We start from the raw sequence: 21,175 nt of genomic DNA, 5'->3' as shown, positions 1-21,175 counted from the left end.
GCTGCTACAGCGAGAGTGGACAGAAGCAGGCCAGGGGATACCCGGACGTAGTTGTATAAAACTCTGATTCTACTAGTCGCCCTTTATGGGCATGAAGCGTGAACCGAAAAACTTGCAGTGTTGGAAGAAATAATAGCTAAAACATAGATTCGTAGATTCGGACCTGGGGATCCTAAGCGTTCGGGGAAACTGGATTAACAACGCTCAAGACTAACGATTAAGAAGCTCTCCAATACGCCAGGCATAGGTGTATCGGCACTGTATCTAACTAGAGCAGGTAGGTATTCAGGACATTTCCAAAACCCTGATTAACCTCTTAGCGGTAATGGTGTTTCTTGTACATTATGAAAAAAAAATCGTGACATTTGAACCCATAGTGCGATCCATTCAATTTTCAACGGGAAACAAGGGAACACGATTCCAACTAGTTAAAAATAACGAAAAATAAGATTATCGGTTAAAGATAAGTGCCTCAAAGATGAGTGTCTTTTCTATGGTTTCATTAGAATGAGTTGTCGATTATCATATTAAGTTTATCACTAAAAGATGAAAGATTGCGCATATACACAGACAGGCATCACATCAACTCGTCAAGCTGAGTCGATTAGTATAAAACACTAAGGGTCTCCGTTTCTAGAGTGAACATGAGTGAACGAATCCCAACTGATATAATTTAAGATTTTTTAAGAATCTCGTTCCAAAATTCTCTCATATACCCATTTGAACGAGCTCGATGAATTGAGCAACGCCTGCGATATGTCCATGTGTCAGTGCAACATATGTATGCTGAAAAGCAGCATTTTTTTTGTAACAGTACTAAGCAGAGTTTATCTCTTTGTATACATACGTGAATTAAACCATCATGATTTTTGAATACTCGTGTTTGATTTTTTAATTCTTTCTGCACTGCTCCACCCTGTTTCGACAATTACCAAGAACGTAACGAAGAGTGAAGACGATGGTTATTAATTTCAATAAATTCTAAATTGATTCGCGCTCGCCCTTTTCAGCTGTAAATGTCTACATACCATACTATGTGTAGATATTCGATCTATGCAGCAAATCGAATGCACAAGAATTGAAACACGAAACGCGTTCATCGCATCTGTTATAATATTCCCACCGGTGATGCATCTTTTGGCACCTTTCCTAACTTCGTGCGACACATTGCCGCCGCATATTAACTGACCTTGACAATTGTGAAATGATGATCTTAATTAACTAAAAATAATCGAGCAAAATGTATTATTTAAGCGATAACGAACCACAAATGAGAATTATTGGGGAATGATAGCAATGGCACAAAAATGTGGAATCGTAGATGAAAATTGCGATCTCAAAAGCTCAAGATTAAAATGAGTTAGTAATCAGAAATGGTAGTATCATAATATTGGATGTAGTGTGGAGGGGAGAGACACTTTACGATTCGATATTCAGCTAGGAGACGGCTTACCTTTACGAAAGTGTTGACAGCCATGATGGCCATATCGGGCTGCGACTTTGCATAGTTCATCAGATAAAGATAGACCAACTTTTTCAGCTCCAGATTGTCTGTCTGCATGCAGTTGACAACGTCCGGGAATAGTGCGGATACGTCCTTGCCAACCGTCATACTAGCGATGACCTACAAAAATTAAGTTGATTATTGAAATGCAAAAAAAAAGTACAAATAATAAGCTACGTTTTTAGGAAGATTTCTAGACCAACATTTGAAAAGGGCGTAAAAGCCAAATTTTATTCCTTCTGATTCTTCGTCTACATACATAGCTCTATATGTGGACGAAGAATCAAAAGGAACAAGTTTTGGCTGTTACGCCCTTTTCAAATGTTGGTCTAGATTTATATTAGGATGTAGTAAAATTTTCTATGTTATTCTAATTATATTATTCAAATGTTATTAGGTACATTCCGCATGAAATCATGCGAAGTGCATCTATTGATCCTTTATGCAATAACAACTGATCATAAAAGAGCAGCAACTGGTGGTCAGTTAAGCTCAAGTTTACTAACAACGTATACATAGATAGGTATTGAGATGGAAAGATAGGAAACGAATGGATGTATTGAACGAATCTATGACATCATTTTTTGGCGCTTCAAACCTTAAGTAATAAATTTGGAGGGAGGATGTCATTCAAACAAAATAATCGCAACTCAGTTTTAAACTACATATTCTGAAATCCCCGTCATATGAAAAAAGGCTTGGTATCACATTTGCATAATGCATCGAGAGCAAGGATAAAACTTACCTTCTTGACTGCTTCTTTTTTCTTCTCCTTCTTATCATTGTTAAGCTCGGACTTGAGCTCGAAGATTTCGCCCTTCTTGGTGGTGGTGAAGTACTTGGAATCGGTCATCCCTGGAGAGTCGAACACACGTAACCTGGAACGAAGATCGGACAGTTTTGTGCTTTTTGTTATTTTCACGTTTGAGAGCCATCTTTCGTGAGAACTGAGACGTGGTGGCGCCAGGCGCTAAAGGATGAAAAATTGGATATCCTACTGGATTGGAGCGATGGGAATCATGGTCACAGCGCCGTCTTGTCCCAGTATGGAGATAAGTACTAGTGTGACCAATTACAGCGCTAGAAAATGCAATTCGCGGAACATCGAACGAAATGGGTGAATCTAGCACAATGTTTATATGTACACAGCGTGTTGACGCATCGAATGAAAACTTGTTAAATGACGACGGATAGATGGACGTCGCGTTCTAGCTGCGGGTCACGCGAAGAAAAAACTAACGACTGCAAATGTATCTATCGGCGTCGCTTCTCCAACGGTTGATGTATGTATATACCATGACTAGGGTGTTCGATAAAATATAGTTAGCATTATAGATAGTGGAATATATAGATGAGCGAAGATAAATCCTCTGTCTCCAAACGAACTGTCAAACGTGTCTCCAAACGAGCATGACGTCACGATTTCAATGGAAACGTTCAGGGCTGTGACGTCATATGCGCGTGTGCACGGGCAAAAAATCGACTCAGCCATGCATTCGCTCATCTATAGATTCTACTATCTATAGTTAACATTGGAAGGGTTGGTGACGAATCCAGAATTAAATACCCACATAGCGGGTTAATGAAGTCCGAGTTATATACCTTTGAGTCGGGTTTTAGCTGATTGTATTTTAATTTTCTTCTTCCTTATTTTACTTTATTAAAATAATTATTTATTTTCCATCACTTTCTTTGCATTTTTTCATCTGATTCTTTCGTTCATTGAAAAATATAATAGTAAAAATAATGATCATGATAGAGAAACAAAAAATACAATGAAAAATCACAAAATAGGTCATGAAAGATGAAAACCGAGTGAAATGTTGAAAAACAAACACACGTAATAACTAAAGTAGCTAAAACAGAAAATACAAAATAGCCAGTAGAGCATATGATTAAAGCCACTTTAGTAAATTAACAAAGTAAGAAAATACCAAGGTTTAAGTTTTTACAATCAGAAAAATTATGTGGAAGGAACTAGTTTAAAAAATCCGAAAACTCATTGGCCAAAATATTATTCAACTGATCTGACCTGATCTGACTAGCATAATTTGTTTATGGAACACCCTACACCGTCAAGGCCTTGAATGATAAACGCAGAGAAATGAGCAACGAGAGTATACGAATGATGGGATTTTATTATTGTTTTGCTATGCTGCACCGCATATGGGGGTTTGTTTTGGTCTTGAAAATGCAGCCTGAAACAGCTGTGGTGCAGAGTGTATGTAATTAAGAGTGGCGACATGTGCCGCATTTGACAGGTCTCCTGCTCGTTTGGAACACGATTTTGTATGGGAATGACAGATAATTTTTGTTCCAATTCTGAGTGTCGCCACTCTTAATTACATACACTCTGCTGTGGTGCAGTATTCTGGGACCAACAAAATATTGAGAAGAGAGGAGAGAATTTTGCACTGTCATAGGGGCGGTTGGAGTATAACGGATTATGAAGTTCATATCATACAAGTTTGAATAACAAAAAATGTAATCTTATCTTTATGTATCGATTAGATACGAAATTTGGCACCTATATTTTGTAGATCAAACATTACTACAACACATGTGTCGTCCAGCGAATCTTGGCATGATGAATCATATTATGCATTCTTCTTTTTCTTATTCTTCTTATTGGCATTACATCCCCACACTGGGACAGAGCCGCCTCGTAGCTTAGTGTTCATTAAGCACTTCCACAGTTATTAAATAACTGCGATTGATTGGAGCCTGAAATGGAGGGTTCACGAAGGGTATACTGCTAGTGACCATCACACTCTAAGAGCATCATTACCGGTCGCGAGCATTTTAATCACCCGCGCAGCGCTTTCATATTAGTTTCGTCACTCGTTTCCGTATCGGTCACTATTTTCGGCTCTCAATTTGGTTGCTGTATTCCGTACCGGTGACGTTTGACAGTTGACAGTTCATCGAATAGCAGCGATCTTATCGCACTACCAAATTTGTTCACCTGTCAGTCGCGCTGTTATAGCAGCGCGTTCAGTAGCGACCGGTAAAGTGTCAAGTAATGATACTGCGCTGCCAAACGGCTTAAACTCACCACCGGTAATCTTGCTCTAAGAAATCATCACGTCATATTCACGTAAAAAATCACGTAACTGATCTGTCTTGAACAAACAACGATTGTTACATGACGTTAGTAATGCTCACCTGAAATTCACGTAACTTCTACTGAAAATCTTGGTGAATATGACTGTATATCCACTAGCAACCCTATAACCAGAGACCGGCGGAGTGAAAAACTGACGATAAGGCAACGTATGAAAATGCATGAAATCGCTCAAATTATACTGGCAGCACTTGAACTTTTTGCTTGCTTCTTATGGAAGCAAAAAGTAAACAAGTCGAATTGGAACCGCTTTTGACGGTTCGATTGGAAACAAGATGGCGTCTTCGCCGATCTCTTATTCTAGTATTTCTAATATCCACGTAAACAATTTAAGTGAGATTGTGTTAGTGTGATTGCAGTTTCGGCATTTGCGGAAAACCAGCATTGTAAGCAATAGCCACGAATGACACATAACAAAAACAAATTTAAGCTTCGCGGAGGTAAGTAACATTCCACTTCAGATGCATCTAGGTGGAGATCTTCCGTGTCCGCATTTTCCCTCCTTGGAAAAAAATCAACGGAGGTCGCATAAAATTTATTGGATTCGTTGAAAAATGATGTGAAAGCAGAGGAAGCTGCATGGAAGTCTAGAACTAGGAAAAAAAATCCGGTAGCGTTACTATAAAATTTATATTCAAGGTTCCACGGGTGGAATATTTTTTGGTTAACATCGGAAGCTAGTTTAAAATTCTCAGCGATCCTCATTGACATCTTTTCTCAACAAATCTGATCAATTTAATTCGACATGTTTCTGTGTTTCTGCGATAACTCAGAAGCGCAATGACCAAATGACGGCATTCCCTGTTCAATGATCAAAACATCATTTTGCGTCAATGTATCAACAACGCGATAAGGTCTCCCTTTTTTGGGCAGTCGCTGATCAGTTTTACATTCATTCCAAAATCACTATATTGCAATACATTTCAAAACATGTATATAGCTTTCACTAAAAGTTCACGTCAGGTTTACCTGACCAAACACGTAACTACTTTCAAGCTTCACGTCATTATTACTGAAAGATCCAGTCAGATTCACCTGATAAATCACGTAACTCAATGAAACTAAATTTTGTTCACGTTACATGTCATTCAGGTCACTCTTACGTGAAAAGTCTGGTGGATGAGAACCACATTTGTTTTCAGGTAAATATGACGTGAAGATTTTTCAGAGTGCAGGAAATCTCGGGTACTTATTCAAAAGGACGTATGTGTTTTTGTAAACAAAGATTCAAACGTCGATTTGTTCAATCTGATGGCACTCCCACGCAAACCAACACCACCAACAGGTAACCGAAGGCTTCCCCTACCTGTCTGTGGTGATTGTTTGCGTGTAAATACTATCAGATTGGACAAATCGACGTTTGAATCTTTGTTTACTAAATCACATACGTCCTTTTGAATAAGTACCCGAGAAATACGTTTTATGGGCAGCTATACCCCCACCAACAGAACCACAAGGCGGGTCAGTAAAGCTGATCTAGGATGGCGTACCTCGCAGTTCGACCCAAAACTGCTGGAAGAATCACTACGGTGGGAAAATCGGACTCTAGACCTTAGCGGTGATGAGTTATCCGATGTCCTAACACGAGCATGTGACGTGACAATGCCCAGGAGGACTATGCCAACCGGCAACCGCAAACTGGTGCACTGGTGGACGAGCACGATAGCTGATCTTCGCAGTACCTGTCTTAGAGCTAAAAGAAGGTTGCGACGTGCTAGAACCGAAGCGAACAGGCTAGAAAGACGCCGGGTGTTCCAAACAGCGAGCAGATCTTTGAGCTACGAAATCAAATACAGTAAGAGAGCCTGCTTTGAAGAGCTGTGTAAGATGGCCAATTGGCACGGCAAATGCTGGGTAAAGCGTACCATTGGTACTTCGCGTACCTGAAGGAATAAAATAGACCCCATCTTGCGGTCCTTAGCCTCTTACCCAGCAACTCCTATCCCTACCTCCCCGTGGTGCTGGCCGGGATACGAGCAACCTTAGGGAAGATCGGGTAACCAACCCTGGTGGGAACTATGGTCGTATGCTGACAGGGAAGGGGGTTTGCTCCTCTCCGGAGGTGCAAATCTTACTGAGCGTCTGTTCTCCATGTCAGGATCGGCTCACAACAGCGTCTGTTTTCCATGTTAGGGGCGGCTGATCATCGTCCGAGTGCCAGCGAGGGACTCTAAGTGAAACTGTGCACCATGGTCCACTGGGAATAAGGAGGAATGGTCCTCCGGAAATTTAGGGGGTTTGGTGTCAGGCCCTGCAAGCCAGCCTTTAAAAAACATACGCAACGAACAATCAACATGAGAGTACGGACCGGAACCATCGGCGAAGACCACTGCGACGAAAAGGGACTAGCGATTGGATACTCGGTTCGTGGAACTGCAAATCTCTCAACTTCATCGGGAGCACACGCATACTCGCCGATGTGCTCCAGGACCGTGGATTCGGCATCGTAGCGCTGCAGGAGGTTTGTTGGAAGGGATCAATGGTGCGAACGTTTAGAGATAATCATACCATCTACCAGAGCTGCGGCAACACACTCGAGCTGGGAACAGCTTTCATTTTCTTCTTCTTCTTCTTCTTGGCATTACATCCCCACACTGGGACAGAGCCGCCCGCCTAGCAGCTTAGTGTTCATTAAGCACTTCCACCCCAGCTTTCATAGTGATGGGCGATATGCAAAGGCGCGTGATCGGGTGGTGGCCGATCAATGAAAGAATGTGCAGGTTGAGGATCAAAGGCCGGTTCTTCAACTTCAGCATAATCAACGTCCATAGCCTACACTCCGGAAGCACTGATGATGGTAAGAACGCATTCTACGCGCAACTGGAACGTGAGTACGACAGCTGCCCAAGCCACGATGTCAAAATCATCATAGGAGATTTGAACGCTCAGGTTGGCCAAGAGGAGGAGTTTAGACCGACTATTGGGAAGTTCAGCGCACACCGGCTGACGAACGGAAACGGCCTACGACTAATTGATTTCGCTGCCTCCAAGAATATGGCCATTCGCAGCACCTACTTCCAACACAGCCTTCCGTATCGGTACACCTGGAGATCACCACTGCAGACACACTGGAGATCACAAATCGACCACGTTCGGATTGATGGACGGCACTTCTCCGACATTATCGACGTCAGGACATATCGTGGCGCTAACATCGACTCTGACCACTATCAGGTGATGGTTAAACTGGGCCCAAAACTATCCGTCATCAACAATGTTCGGTACCGACGACCGTCGCGGTATGATCTAGAGCGACTGAAGCAACCTGATGTCGCCACTGTATACGCGCAGCATCTCGAGGCAGCGTTGCCGAAAGAGGGTGAGCTCGATGGGGCCCCTCTTGAGGACTGCTGGAGTACAGTTAAAGCAGCCATTAACGACGCAGCGGAGAACAACGTCGGGTATATGGGTCGAAGTCGACGGAACGATTGGTTCGACGAAGAGTGCAGACAAATTCTGGATGATAAGGACGCGGTCGCGCTGCAGCAAGGTACCTGGCAGAACGTGGAACGTTATAGACGGAAGCGGAGACAGCAGACCCGTCTTTTTCAGGAGAAGAAACGCCGCCTGGAAGAAGCGGAGTGCGAAGAGATGGAACAGCTGTGCCGTTCTCAAGAAACACGCAAGTTCTATCAGAAGCTCAACGCATCCCGCAAAGGCTTCGTGCCGTGAGCCGAAATGTGCCGGGATAAGGATGGGAGCATCTTGACGGACGAACGTGTGGTGATCGAAAGGTGGAAGCAGCACTACGAGGAACATTTGAATGGCGCTGAGAGTACAGGCAGTGAAAGTCAAGGCAGCAGAGGAGATGACTACGTCAGTTCAGCGGACGATGGAAGCCAACCAGCCCCCACCTTGAGGGGAGTTAAGGATGCCATCCAACAGTTAAAGACCAATAAAGCAGCTGGTAAGGATGGTATCGAATCTGAGCTCATCAAGATGGGCCCGGAAAAGTTAGCCAATTGCCTACACAAATTGATAGTCAGAATCTGGGAAACTGAACAGCTACCGGAGGAGTGGAAGGAAGGGCTTATATGCCCCATCTATAAGAAAGGCGACAAGCTGGATTGTGAGAACTTTCGAGCGATCACCATCCTTAATGCCGCCTATAAAGTGATATCCCAGATCATCTTCCGTCGTCTGTCACCATTACTGAATGAGTTCGTGGGAAGTTATCAAGCCAGCTTCGTTGACGGCCGCTCGACAACGGACCAGATCTTTACTGTACGGCAAATCCTTCAAAAATGCCGTGAATACCAGGTCCCAACGCACCATCTGTTCGTTGATTTCGTTGGAAGCTTACCAGACTGATCAAAGCAACGGTGGATGGTGTGCAAAACTGTGTGAAGATTTCGGGCGAACACTACAGTTCGTTCGAATCGCGCCGGGGACTAAGACAAGGTGATGGACTTTCGTGCCTGTTGTTCAACATTGCGCTGGAAGGTGTCACGGGGTACGATTTTCAACAGATCCAGTCAATTTATTTGTTTCGCGGATGACATGGACATTGTCGGCCGAACATTTGCAAAGGTGGCAGAACTGTACAGTACACCCGCCTGAAACGTGAAGCAACAAAAGTTGGACTGGTGGTGAATGCTTCGAAGACAAAGTACATGGGCGGAACCGAGCGCGACAGGGCCCGCCTGGGAGGAAGTGTTACGATAGACGGGGATACCTTCAAGGTGGTCGAGGAATTCGTCTACCTCGGATCTTTTCTTTTATTTAGGATTTTTCTGCAATTTCTCTTTTATAATAAATTTATTTTCAGTGTTGCTCTAAAAATGGTTCTATATTTTTTTCAGAATTGCTTTTTACTGGTTAAAACGAAACATGACCATCTCCAAAGATGAAAATCTTTCAAGTCGGTCCTTCACTTGATGTGATTAGATTCATTCTTGTCGTATATGTTAAGTTACAATAAAATGGTGGAATTAAATTTAAGGTATTATTAATTCGACTTACGACAAGACAATTATTTCTTGTTATTCTTGTTATACTCAACGCATCTTCGGGCAAAGGCAATTATTTGAAAAGCCCTAAAATAAAATACGGTAGACAAGAGATGAGCCAGCCCCGGAAGTATGCATTGAACGTAAAACTCGAATGAATTGTAAATGTATTTATTATTCTCAATAACTGCAAAAACAATGTTCAATAGAACAGGATACATACAATTTTGTGAAAGGCCATAAACTCGATAATTGCACGTGGTGGAAGCGGACTATTGGATGTTCAAAATGGTTTGATATCGGAAAATCCTTGTTTAAAATTTAGGTCAAGTTTAATTCAATGCAAATTTTGATGACAATGCTATTTTTAGTTTTTTTAAGGCACAGGGTATCGATTCTAGTGAAATAAACTACATATGAATCAAATCCATGGAGTAGGCAGCTTCCGACCCATCGCAATTCGTGATGTACAAGTTTAATTAAAAATAATACAGGGAAATAATCATAAATTAGATCTTTTCAATCATATTTTATGAAAAATCAACTTAGGATAGACTCAAATAAATATTTGTTAATCAAAAGGCTTTGCGGGCCACACTCAGAAATGTGAATGCTACATGATCATTACTTCAACAAACATTATGTACATACAATCAAGTTTCATGGCTGATAACAAGCAGAAAATGAAACTCGGGCATCCATTTGGCACTTTCTATCCCTACAAAATACAAAACGCATACTGAAGATAAACCGCCAACCGAGTATGGAGTAAACCAAGAACATAACAAATCACTATCATCAGTCATCGTCATTAGCTTCCAACTCCGCAATATATGACTGGTCAACAAAACTATCGCCGAGCCGTGTGGAAGAAAAATCGATTCCGGTCCGACATCATCCCAGAGCCATCAGCCATTAGGAAATTTTACTTGGAAACAGCTTGAATGTTTTCCAATTTTTCCACGAACAACTTCACTTTTACTGGTATTATTTCATGCACCGTGACTCACTCTACACTAGTTACCACTTTGTAATAGTTTTAAGCTGAATTTTAACGATTAAACTAAGAAAAAACTTACTTTATTTAATGAAAATACGCCCGTCAGCTTGTTCACTTGTCACCACTTTTTTTTTAATTTTTACTCGTTGGTTGCAGGGATGCCAGATACAATTTATAGAAGTCTGTATTAATCTCAGCAAAATGTCTGTATTTGTCTGTATGGAGTTCATAAGGTACAGGAATTAGAAAATAATTTAAAAATCATGCACTTTTTGATAACGTAGAATATCGAAGTTTCAAGAATCAAAATGTCGGTGTAGGACTTAGTCGCGTCAAGTATGATATACTAAAGTCAAGTAAGGTTGCAGTTGAGGTCGAAATACGTATTTTTGGAAACTACTCTAAAGTTACAATCAAGTGGTGAAATTAAACGGTATAATACTTTCTTGTCTTATGCTAAGTGAAGATTCCGCTACAAAGCTCTGAATAATGTTCTTATCAATATGTATGTTGTTCATTAGCATAAATTGATAATATATACGCAACTTTCTAACTGAAAATCCGTTGGGAAGTTCAAAAGAGTTCAGTTGGGAGGACAGGCAAAGAAGGAATAAATCCGTTTAGAAACCCAAATAACGAAACGGACATCTTTTGGGCTCACAAACAGAGTAAACCTTTGGTCTTTCGAACTTTTTTGGGCTTCCGAGCTGAACGCTTTTTGCGCTTTTGAACAAAATCGTTTCGGCTTCCGAACGTAATCTTTTAAGGCTTTGGAATCCCAAAAGGATATCCCTTTTACAGAAACAGAAAAGATGCATTCAGAACAAGATTCAGAAGCCCAAATGGCTCCACTTGGAATTCCAAAAGTATACCTTTCGAAATTTTAAACCCGAGTCCGTTTGAAAGTAAAGTCCAAAATAATTTCGTAAATTTTTCCCAACAAGGTTTCGTTCGGAAATCCAAAAGAATTCTGTTTAGGAAGCCCAAAAGAATTTCTTCCAAAATCCTAAATAATTTCGCTCTGAAAAAGAGAAAGGCCTTGTTTTCGGTTTAAAAACCGTTATTTTTTTTAGTTTTCTGAACGGAGCTCTTTTTGGCTTATGGAAAGATCTCTTCTAGGTTTTCGAATCGATTCCTTTCGCGCTTCCTAAACAAATCCTGTTAGAGCTTCGGTAGGAAATCTATAAATATTCTAATCAGAATCTCTTGCCCAGAAGCAGAAAAAGATTCCATTCAGAAGCCCAGAAGCCCAGCTAATCGAAAATCCAAAAGATTCCGTTCGGAAGACCAAAAGTATTCCGTTCTTAATTCTAGAATGATTTTGTTCAGAATCCCATAAATTCCGTATGGAAGTCCAAAAGGATTTCTTTGGGAAGCCCAGAGTGATTACTTTCAAAAACCCAAAAGAATTTCGTTCAGAAAATCGAATAGATTCCGTAAGTGAGCTCAGAAGGATTACGTTCGGAAGTTCACATAATTCTGATCGAAAATCCGTATGATCGGATATCTTTTGGGCAACCTAATGGTATTTTTTTTTGCTTTTGAATGGATTAATTTTGGACTTCTGAATGCAATCTTTTTAGGTTTCCGAAAGGAATCGAAGAATCTTTCCGTTTGAAATTCTAAAAGGATTCTGTTTGGAATTCAAAAGGGATGCCGATTAAAAGCCTGAAAGGCTCCGCTCGGAAATCCAAAATGATACCATTTGGAAATCTTATAGAATTTCGTACGAAATCCCCATAACGATTTTGTTTGAAAGCCCAACAGGATTCTGTTTCTAGCCCAAAGTTTTTTAAAACCGAATGTCTGTAAAAGTCTGTAACTTTAATCAAAAGTCTGTATAATGTCTGTAATCTGTATGATGTCTGTATGCAAGACCAAATGTCTGTATAAATACAGACATGTCTGTATGTCTGGCATCCCTGTTGGTTGACACCGTTGACACTGACAGCGAACATAACGAGGGATCGGACGGTGAAATGAAAATAAACACGATAGAAATAAATTACTCAACAATGTTGGACTAAATTATATGGCTGCGTGCTGCCTGGGTTGAATTTGAGTAAATATTACGCATTTCCATCCGAGCTTCCAACATTTCTAGGGATTTTTTTTTCGAATGGCCGTAATTGATTTTGACCTTGGTGTGGGGGCCCTAAATGGCCGGAACGAAGTTATGACGGCGACTCCCCGTGGATGCGTGTGCACGCCCCGGAGGTCTGACTGGAAGAGGCAAAATCATGGCTTGCTGTAGGCATTTTACTCAAGCCCCACATTTCCCTTCTTCTCTCATTAAAAAACGCAAAAAAAATCTTCTAGCATAGGATGCAATGCTTATTTTTCTTCTGGGTTATTTAAATTTTTGAAGCCTTCTTTTGTTTGTCAAATACAATGACAATTTCTTCCAAAAAAAACTTTCCAAATTTACCCAAATGCAATCCAAAACTAAGCGGCGTTGAACTTCATTACTAATAAGATTTAAGAACAACCTAATAATAATAAGAAAATTCATGCTAATCCAAATTCAATCCAAATCAAATCCACTGCTAATCCAATCCAAATCTAATTTAATTCCAAACCTCGTTCCAAACTCAATCCGAATCCAATTCAAATCCAAATCCAAATCCAAACCTAATCCAAGCCAAATCCAATCCAAGTCCAATTCAAATCCAATCAAAATCGAACCCAAATCCAATCCAAATCCAATCCAAATCCAATCCAATCCAAATCCAGTCCAAATCCAATCCAAATCCAATCTAAATCCAATCCAAATCCAATCCAAACCCAATCCAAATCCAATCCAAATCCAATCCAACCCAAATCCAATCCAAATCCAATCCAAATCCAATTCAAATCCAATCCAAATCCAATCCAAATCCAATCCAAATCCAATCCAAATCCAATCCAGATCCAAACCTAATCCAAATCCAATTCAAATCCATTCCAAATCCGTACATTTAATCCAACTTTTAGTTTCGCGTACAGTACACCATCAACCATTTGCCATCAACTAGTATTGCTAGCCAATAACTCCAAACTAATCTTACGCGTAATGAATTCGAACTTCCGAATAGGTTTGTAAAATCCGGCAACCTTATTAATTTTTCAAATTCCAAGATATTTGCTCCTACAGGTAATCCCGCTATGGCTACTACGTCAGTACATTCCAAGATAAATTTCTAGATAATATATTTGGCTTTCCGAACAGTTTCAAACAGTACAGCATTGAATATTTCTCCATTTCTCTCAGATTTCGTTATATGATAGCTCGACTGGTAGTCTCATGTACGTTGCCAAGTGGCTTCATGTAATCTAAATTTGTTTTAATCAAAATCAATGCTCGCAGGACTTTGAAATTTTCTAGATCGTAAACCATTTTCCGTTGGTCTTCCATACTCACCTTGTAGTTTCACAAACTACAATACATTTTTTCGGCCACCTTTCAAACACGCCTTATAGTTTTCTAAATCACAAACCATTTCCACCGATCTTCCAGACGCGCATTGTAATTTTGCGAACCACAAACCAATTTCTTACGGTCTTCCAGGCGAGGCTTTAATATTCTTCAAACCACAAACCATTTTTCCAGCGGTCTTTCAGACGGGCCACCACAAATTTCCGACGACGCGTCATGTGATTTAGCAAACCACAAACCATTTTCCGATGGTCTTTGAGACGATTTAGCAAACTACAAACCATTTTCCGACGGTCTTCGAAACGCGTCTTGTGGTTTAGCAAACCACAAACCATTTTCCGACGGTCTTCGAGACGCGTCTTGTGGTTTAGCAAACCACAAACCATTTTCCGACGGTCTTCGAGAACAAAGTTATGACGGCGACTCCCCGTGGATGCGTGTGCACGCCCCGGAGCACAGTGATGCCAAGGCGGAAAAAAGTGAAGAAATTTGAGTTGAACTTACAGTATTCTTATAATTTTTCATAATGTTTGAAATGTCTTTCCTCAAAATTTCACGAAGATTGGATGAAAATTGCACGGGGTGCATCATGTCGATCCAATGGTAAATAAATCAAAGATGTTTTTTAAAATTGCTTGTAACATGTATGGCAAAGACATGATGTTGTTCAACCTGATTTTTAACTATGAGCACGCAATCGCACGCATGACGAATCGGGCTTATTTCAAAGCTTATTTATTCAGCTTTTCGGGGATATGATGATTGTTTTGCGCAAATAGCATTTTTTTTTCGAAGCATTCTTGAAGTAAACATAAGCATTAACACGCCGAATACAATGATCAGAAAATCGTGGGAACTAAATTTTCAAACAGCTGTATCTCAAGCGTCTTTCGACCGATTTTAACAATTCTTTTACGGATGTCTTACCTATCTCATCTAGTTTCTTCATACTGGTGAGATATGTTTCTAGGGATGCTCAATTTGTCCCTAGAGAGGCGTGAGTAAGGATGTTTTTTTTAATCAAAATATAGTAAATTTCGATTTACAGTAAGGATGTTTTTTTTTAACAAAATATAGTGAATTTCGATTTACATGACATTTTTCAGTCGGAACTTACAGGTTCAAAAAATGTTTTATAACACTATTCTAGCATTGACTATACTATGTGTCAACAAAATGTTTCTTCTGTACATCCCTAGCGACTCCAAAATTTCCTCTATAGTAATGAAAGATGGTATGCAAATGTGAACTACGGAAACCCGTCATGTCCATGTAGGTCAATAGAGGCCAGGGGAATGATATTCTACTCAGTTTTGCCCAAATCAGATGTTCTAGGATCTCCAAACTGTTTAGGAGTTTTAGGAGGATCAATTGGTCTACCAAGTCAACTGAGCTCGATAGCTATCGGAAATCGACTAATCATGTCCACACAAGTCCTTAGAACCCACGCATATGATTTACAGCACAGTTATACCCATACCAGATGTTTCAGGTTCTCCAAACTGTTCTGGAGTTTGGATCAATCGGTCTACCTGGTCAACTACGCTCGATAGCTATCTGAAATTGACAAGTCGTGTCCACACACATCCGAAGAGCCCACTTGTATAGTTTTCAACTCAGTTATACCCCAATCAGATGTTGTAGGTTCTCCAAACTGTTCTGGAGTTTGGATCAATTGGTCTACCAGGTCAACTGCGCTCGGTACAAATCTGACAGCAATAATATGTCCATACAAGTCAGTAGAGCCCATGCATACGATTTGAAACTCAGTTATACTAATATCAGATGTTCGAAGTACTCCATACTGCTCTGGAGTCTATCAAGTCAACTGCGCTCAATATAACTTTGACATCAACCAGTTATGTCCACACAAGTTCGTAGAGCCTATGTGTGTAAATTGCAACTCTGTTATATACAAACCAGATGTTATGAGCTACCCATAATGTTCTGAAATCAATCGGTCTACAAGGTCAACTGCGCTCGATACAAACATGATATCATACATTCATGTTAATACATGTCCGTAGACACCACGCTTACAAATTTCGTTTCAGTTATACCCAAACCAGATGTTCTAGGTTGTCCAAACTTCCGGAGGAGTTCTAGAAAGAACTTTCAGAGGAGTTCCAAGAGGAATTTCCAGATGAATTCCAGAAGGAACTTCCAAAGATATTCCAGAAATAACTTCCAAATCTTTCCAAAAAGGAACTTCCGGAGGAATTTCAGAAGGAACTTCCGAAATGAACTTCCGCAAGAATTTTAAAATAAACTTCCGGAGAAATTCTGGAAAGAACTTTTGGTGGAATTCCAGAAGGAGCTTCCGGAGAAATTCGAGTAGGAACTTCCGGAGGAATTCCAGGAGGAACTTCCGGAGGAAATCCAGAAGGAACTTCCGGAGGAAATTCAGAATGCATCTCCAGAAGAAACCTGGAGAATTCCTGGAAGTGTTTTCGGAGGAATTCTTCCGAATATTCCTCCAAGAATTCCTCCGGATATTCTTCTAGGAATTTTTCCGGATATTCCTCCAAATCTTATAGTTCCTCCAGGAATTCCTCCGGAAGTTCCTCCAGGAATTCCTCCGGAAGTTCCTCCAGGAATTCCTCCGGAAGTTCCACCAGGAATTCCTCTGGAAGTTCCTCCAGGAATTCCTCTGGAAATTCCACCAGGAATTCCTCTGAAAGTTCCTCCAGGAATTCCTCTGGAAGTTCCACGAGGAATTCCTTCGAAAGTTCCACCAGGAATTCCTCCGGAAGTACTTCCAGGAATTCCTCCGGAAGTACCTCCAGGAATTCGCCCGGAAGTTCAAACAGGAATTCCTCCGGAAGTTCAAACAGGCATTCCTCCAGAAGTTCCACCAGGAATTCCTCCGGAAGTTCCACCAGGAATTCCTCCGGAAGTTCCTCCAGGAATTCCTCCGGAAGTTCCTCCAGGAATTCCTCTGGAAGTTCCTCCAGGAATTCCTCCGGAAGTTCCTCCAGGAATTCCTCCGGAAGTTCCTCCAGGAATTCCTCCGGAAGTTCCTCCAGGAATTCCTCCGGAAGTTCCTCCAGGAATTCCTCCGGAAGTTCCTCCAGGAATTCCTCCGGAAGTTCCTCCAGGAATTCCTCCGGAAGTTCCTCCAGGAATTCCTCCGGAAGTTCCTCCAGGAATTCCTCCGAAGTTCCTCCAGGAATTCCTCCGGAAGTTCCTCCAGGAATTCCTCCGGAAGTTCCTCCAGGAATTCCTCCGGAAGTTCCTCCAGGAATTCCTCCGGAAGTTCCTCCAGGAATTCCTCCGGAAGTTCCTCCAGGAATTCCTCCGAAGTTCCTCCAGGAATTCCTCCGGAAGTTCCTCCAGGAATTCCTCCGGAAGTTCCTCCAGGAATTCCTCCGGAAGTTCCTCCAGGAATTCCTCCGGAAGTTCCTCCAGGAATTCCTCCGGAAGTTCCTCCAGGAATTCCTCCGGAAGTTCCTCCAGGAATTCCTCCGAAGTTCCTCCAGGAATTCCTCCGGAAGTTCCTCCAGGAATTCCTCCGGAAGTTCCTCCAGGAATTCCTCCGGAAGTTCCTCCAGGAATTCCTCCGGAAGTTCCTCCAGGAATTCCTCCGGAAGTTCCTCCAGGAATTCCTCCGGAAGTTCCTCCAGGAATTCCTCCGGAAGTTCCTCCAGGAATTCCTCCGGAAGTTCCTCCAGGAATTCCTCCGGAAGTTCCTCCAGGAATTCCTCCGGAAGTTCCTCCAGGAATTCCTCCGGAAGTTCCTCCAGGAATTCCTCCGGAAGTTCCTCCAGGAATTCCTCCGGAAGTTCCTCCAGGAATTCCTCCGGAAGTTCCTCCAGGAATTCCTCCGGAAGTTCCTCCAGGAATTCCTCTGGAAGTTCCTCCAGGAATTCCTCCGGAAGTTCCTCCAGGAATTCCTCCGGAAGTTCCTCCAGGAATTCCTCCGGAAGTTCCTCCAGGAATTCCTCCGGAAGTTCCTCCAGGAATTCCTCCGGAAGTTCCTCCAGGAATTCCTCCGGAAGTTTCTCCAGGAATTCCTCCGGAAGTTCCTCCAGGAATTCCTCTGGAAGTTGCTCCAGGAATTCCTCCGGAAGTTCCTTCAGGAATTCCTCCGGAAGTTCCTTCAGGAATTCCTCCGGAAGTTCCTTCAGGAATTCCTCCGGAAGTTCCTTCAGGAATTCCTCCGGAAGTTCCTTCAGGAATTCCTCCGGAAGTTCCTCCAGGAATTCCTCCGGAAGTTCCTCCAGGAATTCCTCCGGAAGTTCCTCGGAATTCCTCCGGAAGTTCCTGGAGGAATTCCTGGAGGAACTTCCGCATGAATTCCTGGAGGAACTTCCGAAGGAATTCCTGGAGGAACTTCCGCAGGAATTCCTGGAGGAACTTCCGCAGGAATTCCTGGAGGAACTTCCGAAGGAATTCCTGGAGGAACTTCCGCAGGAATTCCTGGAGGAACTTCCGCAGGAATTCCTGGAGGAACTTCCGCAGGAATTCCTGGAGGAACTTCCGCAGGAATTCCTGGATGAACTTCCGCTGGAATTCCTGGAGGAACTTTCGCAAGAATTCCTGGCGGAACTTCCGCAGGAATTCTTGGAGGAACAACCGCAGGAATTTCTGGAGGAACCTTCGAAAGATCTCTTGGAGGAACCTCCGAAAGAATTCCTAGAGGAACCTCAGGAGGAATTCCTGGAGGAACTTCCGAAGGAATTCCTGGAGGAACTTCCAAAGAAATTCCTGGAGGAACTTCCGTAGGAATTTCTGGAAGAACTCCCGGAGGAACTTTCTTAGAAACTCCTGGAAGAATTCCCGTAGAAACTTCCTAAGGAATTCAGAGGGGGGACTTCCGGAGGTATTTGCGGAGGAACTTCCAGAGGAATTCCTGGAGGAACTAATTTTATTTGTCTTATTTATTATGGCTATCTTATTTGTCTTATTTGTCTTGTTTGTCTTATTTTTCTTATTTACATCAGCACTACTGTTATTACACAAATCCTTTTCATGGCTCATGTTTTCATTTTCCAAAACCAGCTGGAGTTTGTTTATTTTGATCTGCTCATTGCGTGATTGGTAGGCGTTGCTGCTGTTCTCTCGCCGAACCACTGCATACATGAGTGATAAATTTCTTCCCCATTGTTGCCAATTCCTTTTGTTCTCCGTTTACGGCAAATTCTAAAGCAATTGAGGGGGTTAGAAGCAGAGGGGTGTAAGTGACATTTTTAACAAAATTGAGCTGACTATAGCAAAAAATTCCTTGGTTCTAGAGCTTTGCGGCAATATACTGATATAGTTTGTACGATGTTCGTAATAAATGTGAAAATTCACAGGAAATTAGTAATGTTTTGAACGTCCATACAATTAGTATGAAACGAAAAATTTTTGAAAATCTTTGCACCCATTTTTCTCAAAACTAAGTTTTTGCCACTTACACCCCTTTGCATTTGACCCCCTCAATTGTAAACTGCATAATGATGAAATAATTTTGGCGACACTGACAACGTCATTCTGGCGGGCTGAATTGGGCAATTTTCTCTCTCAGAGAAGGATGCCACGTGTTTTTTAATGGAAAACCCTTCCCTCAGACCTTTAGACTTAATTCAGGGTCATAAAATCGTCATATGTATATGATAAGTTTTATATATCACTGTCTTAAAAAAGCTTCGTAGCAATCTCAAGCACAAAAACCCTAAATAATCCACCTATCGGTGATGGTGCCTTTCTTGTTCGTTCAAAAGAATTAAGAAATATGTAAGAAAAGGTAAAAATAAGACAAATATGTGGATAGGTCATATTTTTCATATTTGTTTATATGCATTATACAATTTCTCGCCAAACGCAACTTGTTGCAAGCAAATCGGATAGACATAAGTGATTTTGTATTGTAATAATGTAATAATTAGTATTTTGGCCATAACTTCTGATCCGGACAATGGGATCAATCTGACCAAATTTTTAATAAGAAATAATGGAACAGGATTCTGCTTTGAATGTAGTTTGTTGCGAGCGAGTCGGTTGAGGATAAGTGCCAAAAAAAATGAGTGATGGGGTTTTACCCGTTTTTTGCATGAAAAAAATGTATTTTGGCCACAGCCTTTGAGCCCTTAGTCCTATCCGCCCAATTTTCAATAGGAAACAATGGGACAACATTCCGCATCGAATGCAACCTGTTGCGAGAAAATCGGTTGACAAAAAGTGATTGAAAAGACTTTTTTCCATGTTTTGTATGGAGTGGCATCACTGTGCGGAGGTCTGACTGGAAGAGGCAAAATCAAGGCTTGCTGCTCGCCGATTGACACGCTGATGTGTGAATCTATTATTGTACTTCCAGTTGAAAACCGAAGTGAGCTCTCGCGACAATCGAGTTTTCTCCCGTTTCCTTTTGTCGCAACTACGTCGCGACTAGTGCGCATCATGGCGCACGACGGTGGCATAGATGCGCACTAGTCGCGATGCAGTTGCGACATCAGGAAATAAGGAAAAACTCAATTGTCGCGAGAGCTCACTTCGGTTTTCAACTGGAAGCACAATATAACACGCTGTAGGCATTTTACTCAACCCCACACTTGGGTTTTTGGAACGGGGATTGTGCGCTAGACAGGGGGTCCTATAGACCTATAGACATCCTAGTGGATGTGGTCGGATACAGTGGGCTTTGTTAAACTTATATAAAATGCTGCATGTATCCGAAAAATCAGGCCATATACCAAAGCGACCATGTGCCGCTCAAAGCGCACTATAGCCTAGTCCTGGAGTGGGGGGACTTGAATCAAACTTACATAAGCGCCTCGATGAGTGCCTGTTACCCATGTTAGGGGCGACCCAAACAACCAGCGTCTGACCCGTAGCGGGCAGCTGAACAAGAAATGCGGTGTCGCGTCAGCTATTCCTAAAGATTGCAGCCCCATCACGTGGGTAGGTATGGTAGCCCTGGTAAGGCGGCACACCGATAAAAACAACAATCAACCCTGAAAAATGGATTCGAAAATGCAGTATTGAACAATCGGCAAAGGACACGGCAATGTTTACCGGGAACTGATTGGAACGTTAAGACCCTGTTGGAACCTACACGTGTTGCCCTCTTTGCTCGAGAGCTGCAAAAGCAGAAGATGGAGGTTGCAGCACTTCATGAGGTGCGATGGTGAGGAACAGGAGAATTCCGCGCGGTTCACCCAATTGCAGGTACTTCATTCAAGTATCGAATCTACTACAGTGA

General features: G+C 41.9%; 2 protein-coding genes across 5 annotated transcripts in view; one reads left to right on the top strand and one right to left on the bottom strand.

The window, feature by feature from the left end:
* LOC134225222 (AP-1 complex subunit beta-1) overlaps positions 1-21,175 on the bottom strand; it is a 292,898-nt gene that overhangs the window by 13,607 nt on the left and 258,116 nt on the right. Inside the window, exons 1-3 of one of the 4 annotated variants that reach the window (XM_062705102.1) lie at positions 10,657-10,730; positions 2,250-2,382; positions 1,454-1,624 (exon numbers count right to left, since the gene is read on the bottom strand). In XM_062705102.1, the coding sequence (XP_062561086.1) occupies positions 1,454-1,624; positions 2,250-2,357 (279 nt within the window). In that variant the 5' untranslated portion in view covers positions 2,358-2,382; positions 10,657-10,730. Of the gene's footprint in view, positions 1-1,453; positions 1,625-2,249; positions 2,402-2,502; positions 2,735-10,656; positions 10,731-21,175 lie in introns of those variants that run through there. The other 3 variants (XM_062705101.1, XM_062705103.1, XM_062705100.1) reach the window with 3 other exon arrangements.
* LOC134227808 (sericin-2-like) lies at positions 16,504-17,973 on the top strand (the record flags this gene model as incomplete). Its single annotated transcript, XM_062709487.1, has 2 exons — positions 16,504-16,634; positions 17,475-17,973. Coding segments are annotated over 2 exons (630 nt in total), but the record flags the coding sequence as incomplete, so codon positions are not given.

The sequence above is a fragment of the Armigeres subalbatus genome, chromosome 3, assembly GCF_024139115.2.
Source record: "Armigeres subalbatus isolate Guangzhou_Male chromosome 3, GZ_Asu_2, whole genome shotgun sequence".
NCBI classification, from domain to species: Eukaryota; Metazoa; Arthropoda; class Insecta; order Diptera; family Culicidae; genus Armigeres; species Armigeres subalbatus.
This window is presented reverse-complemented; position numbering and strand designations above follow the sequence as displayed.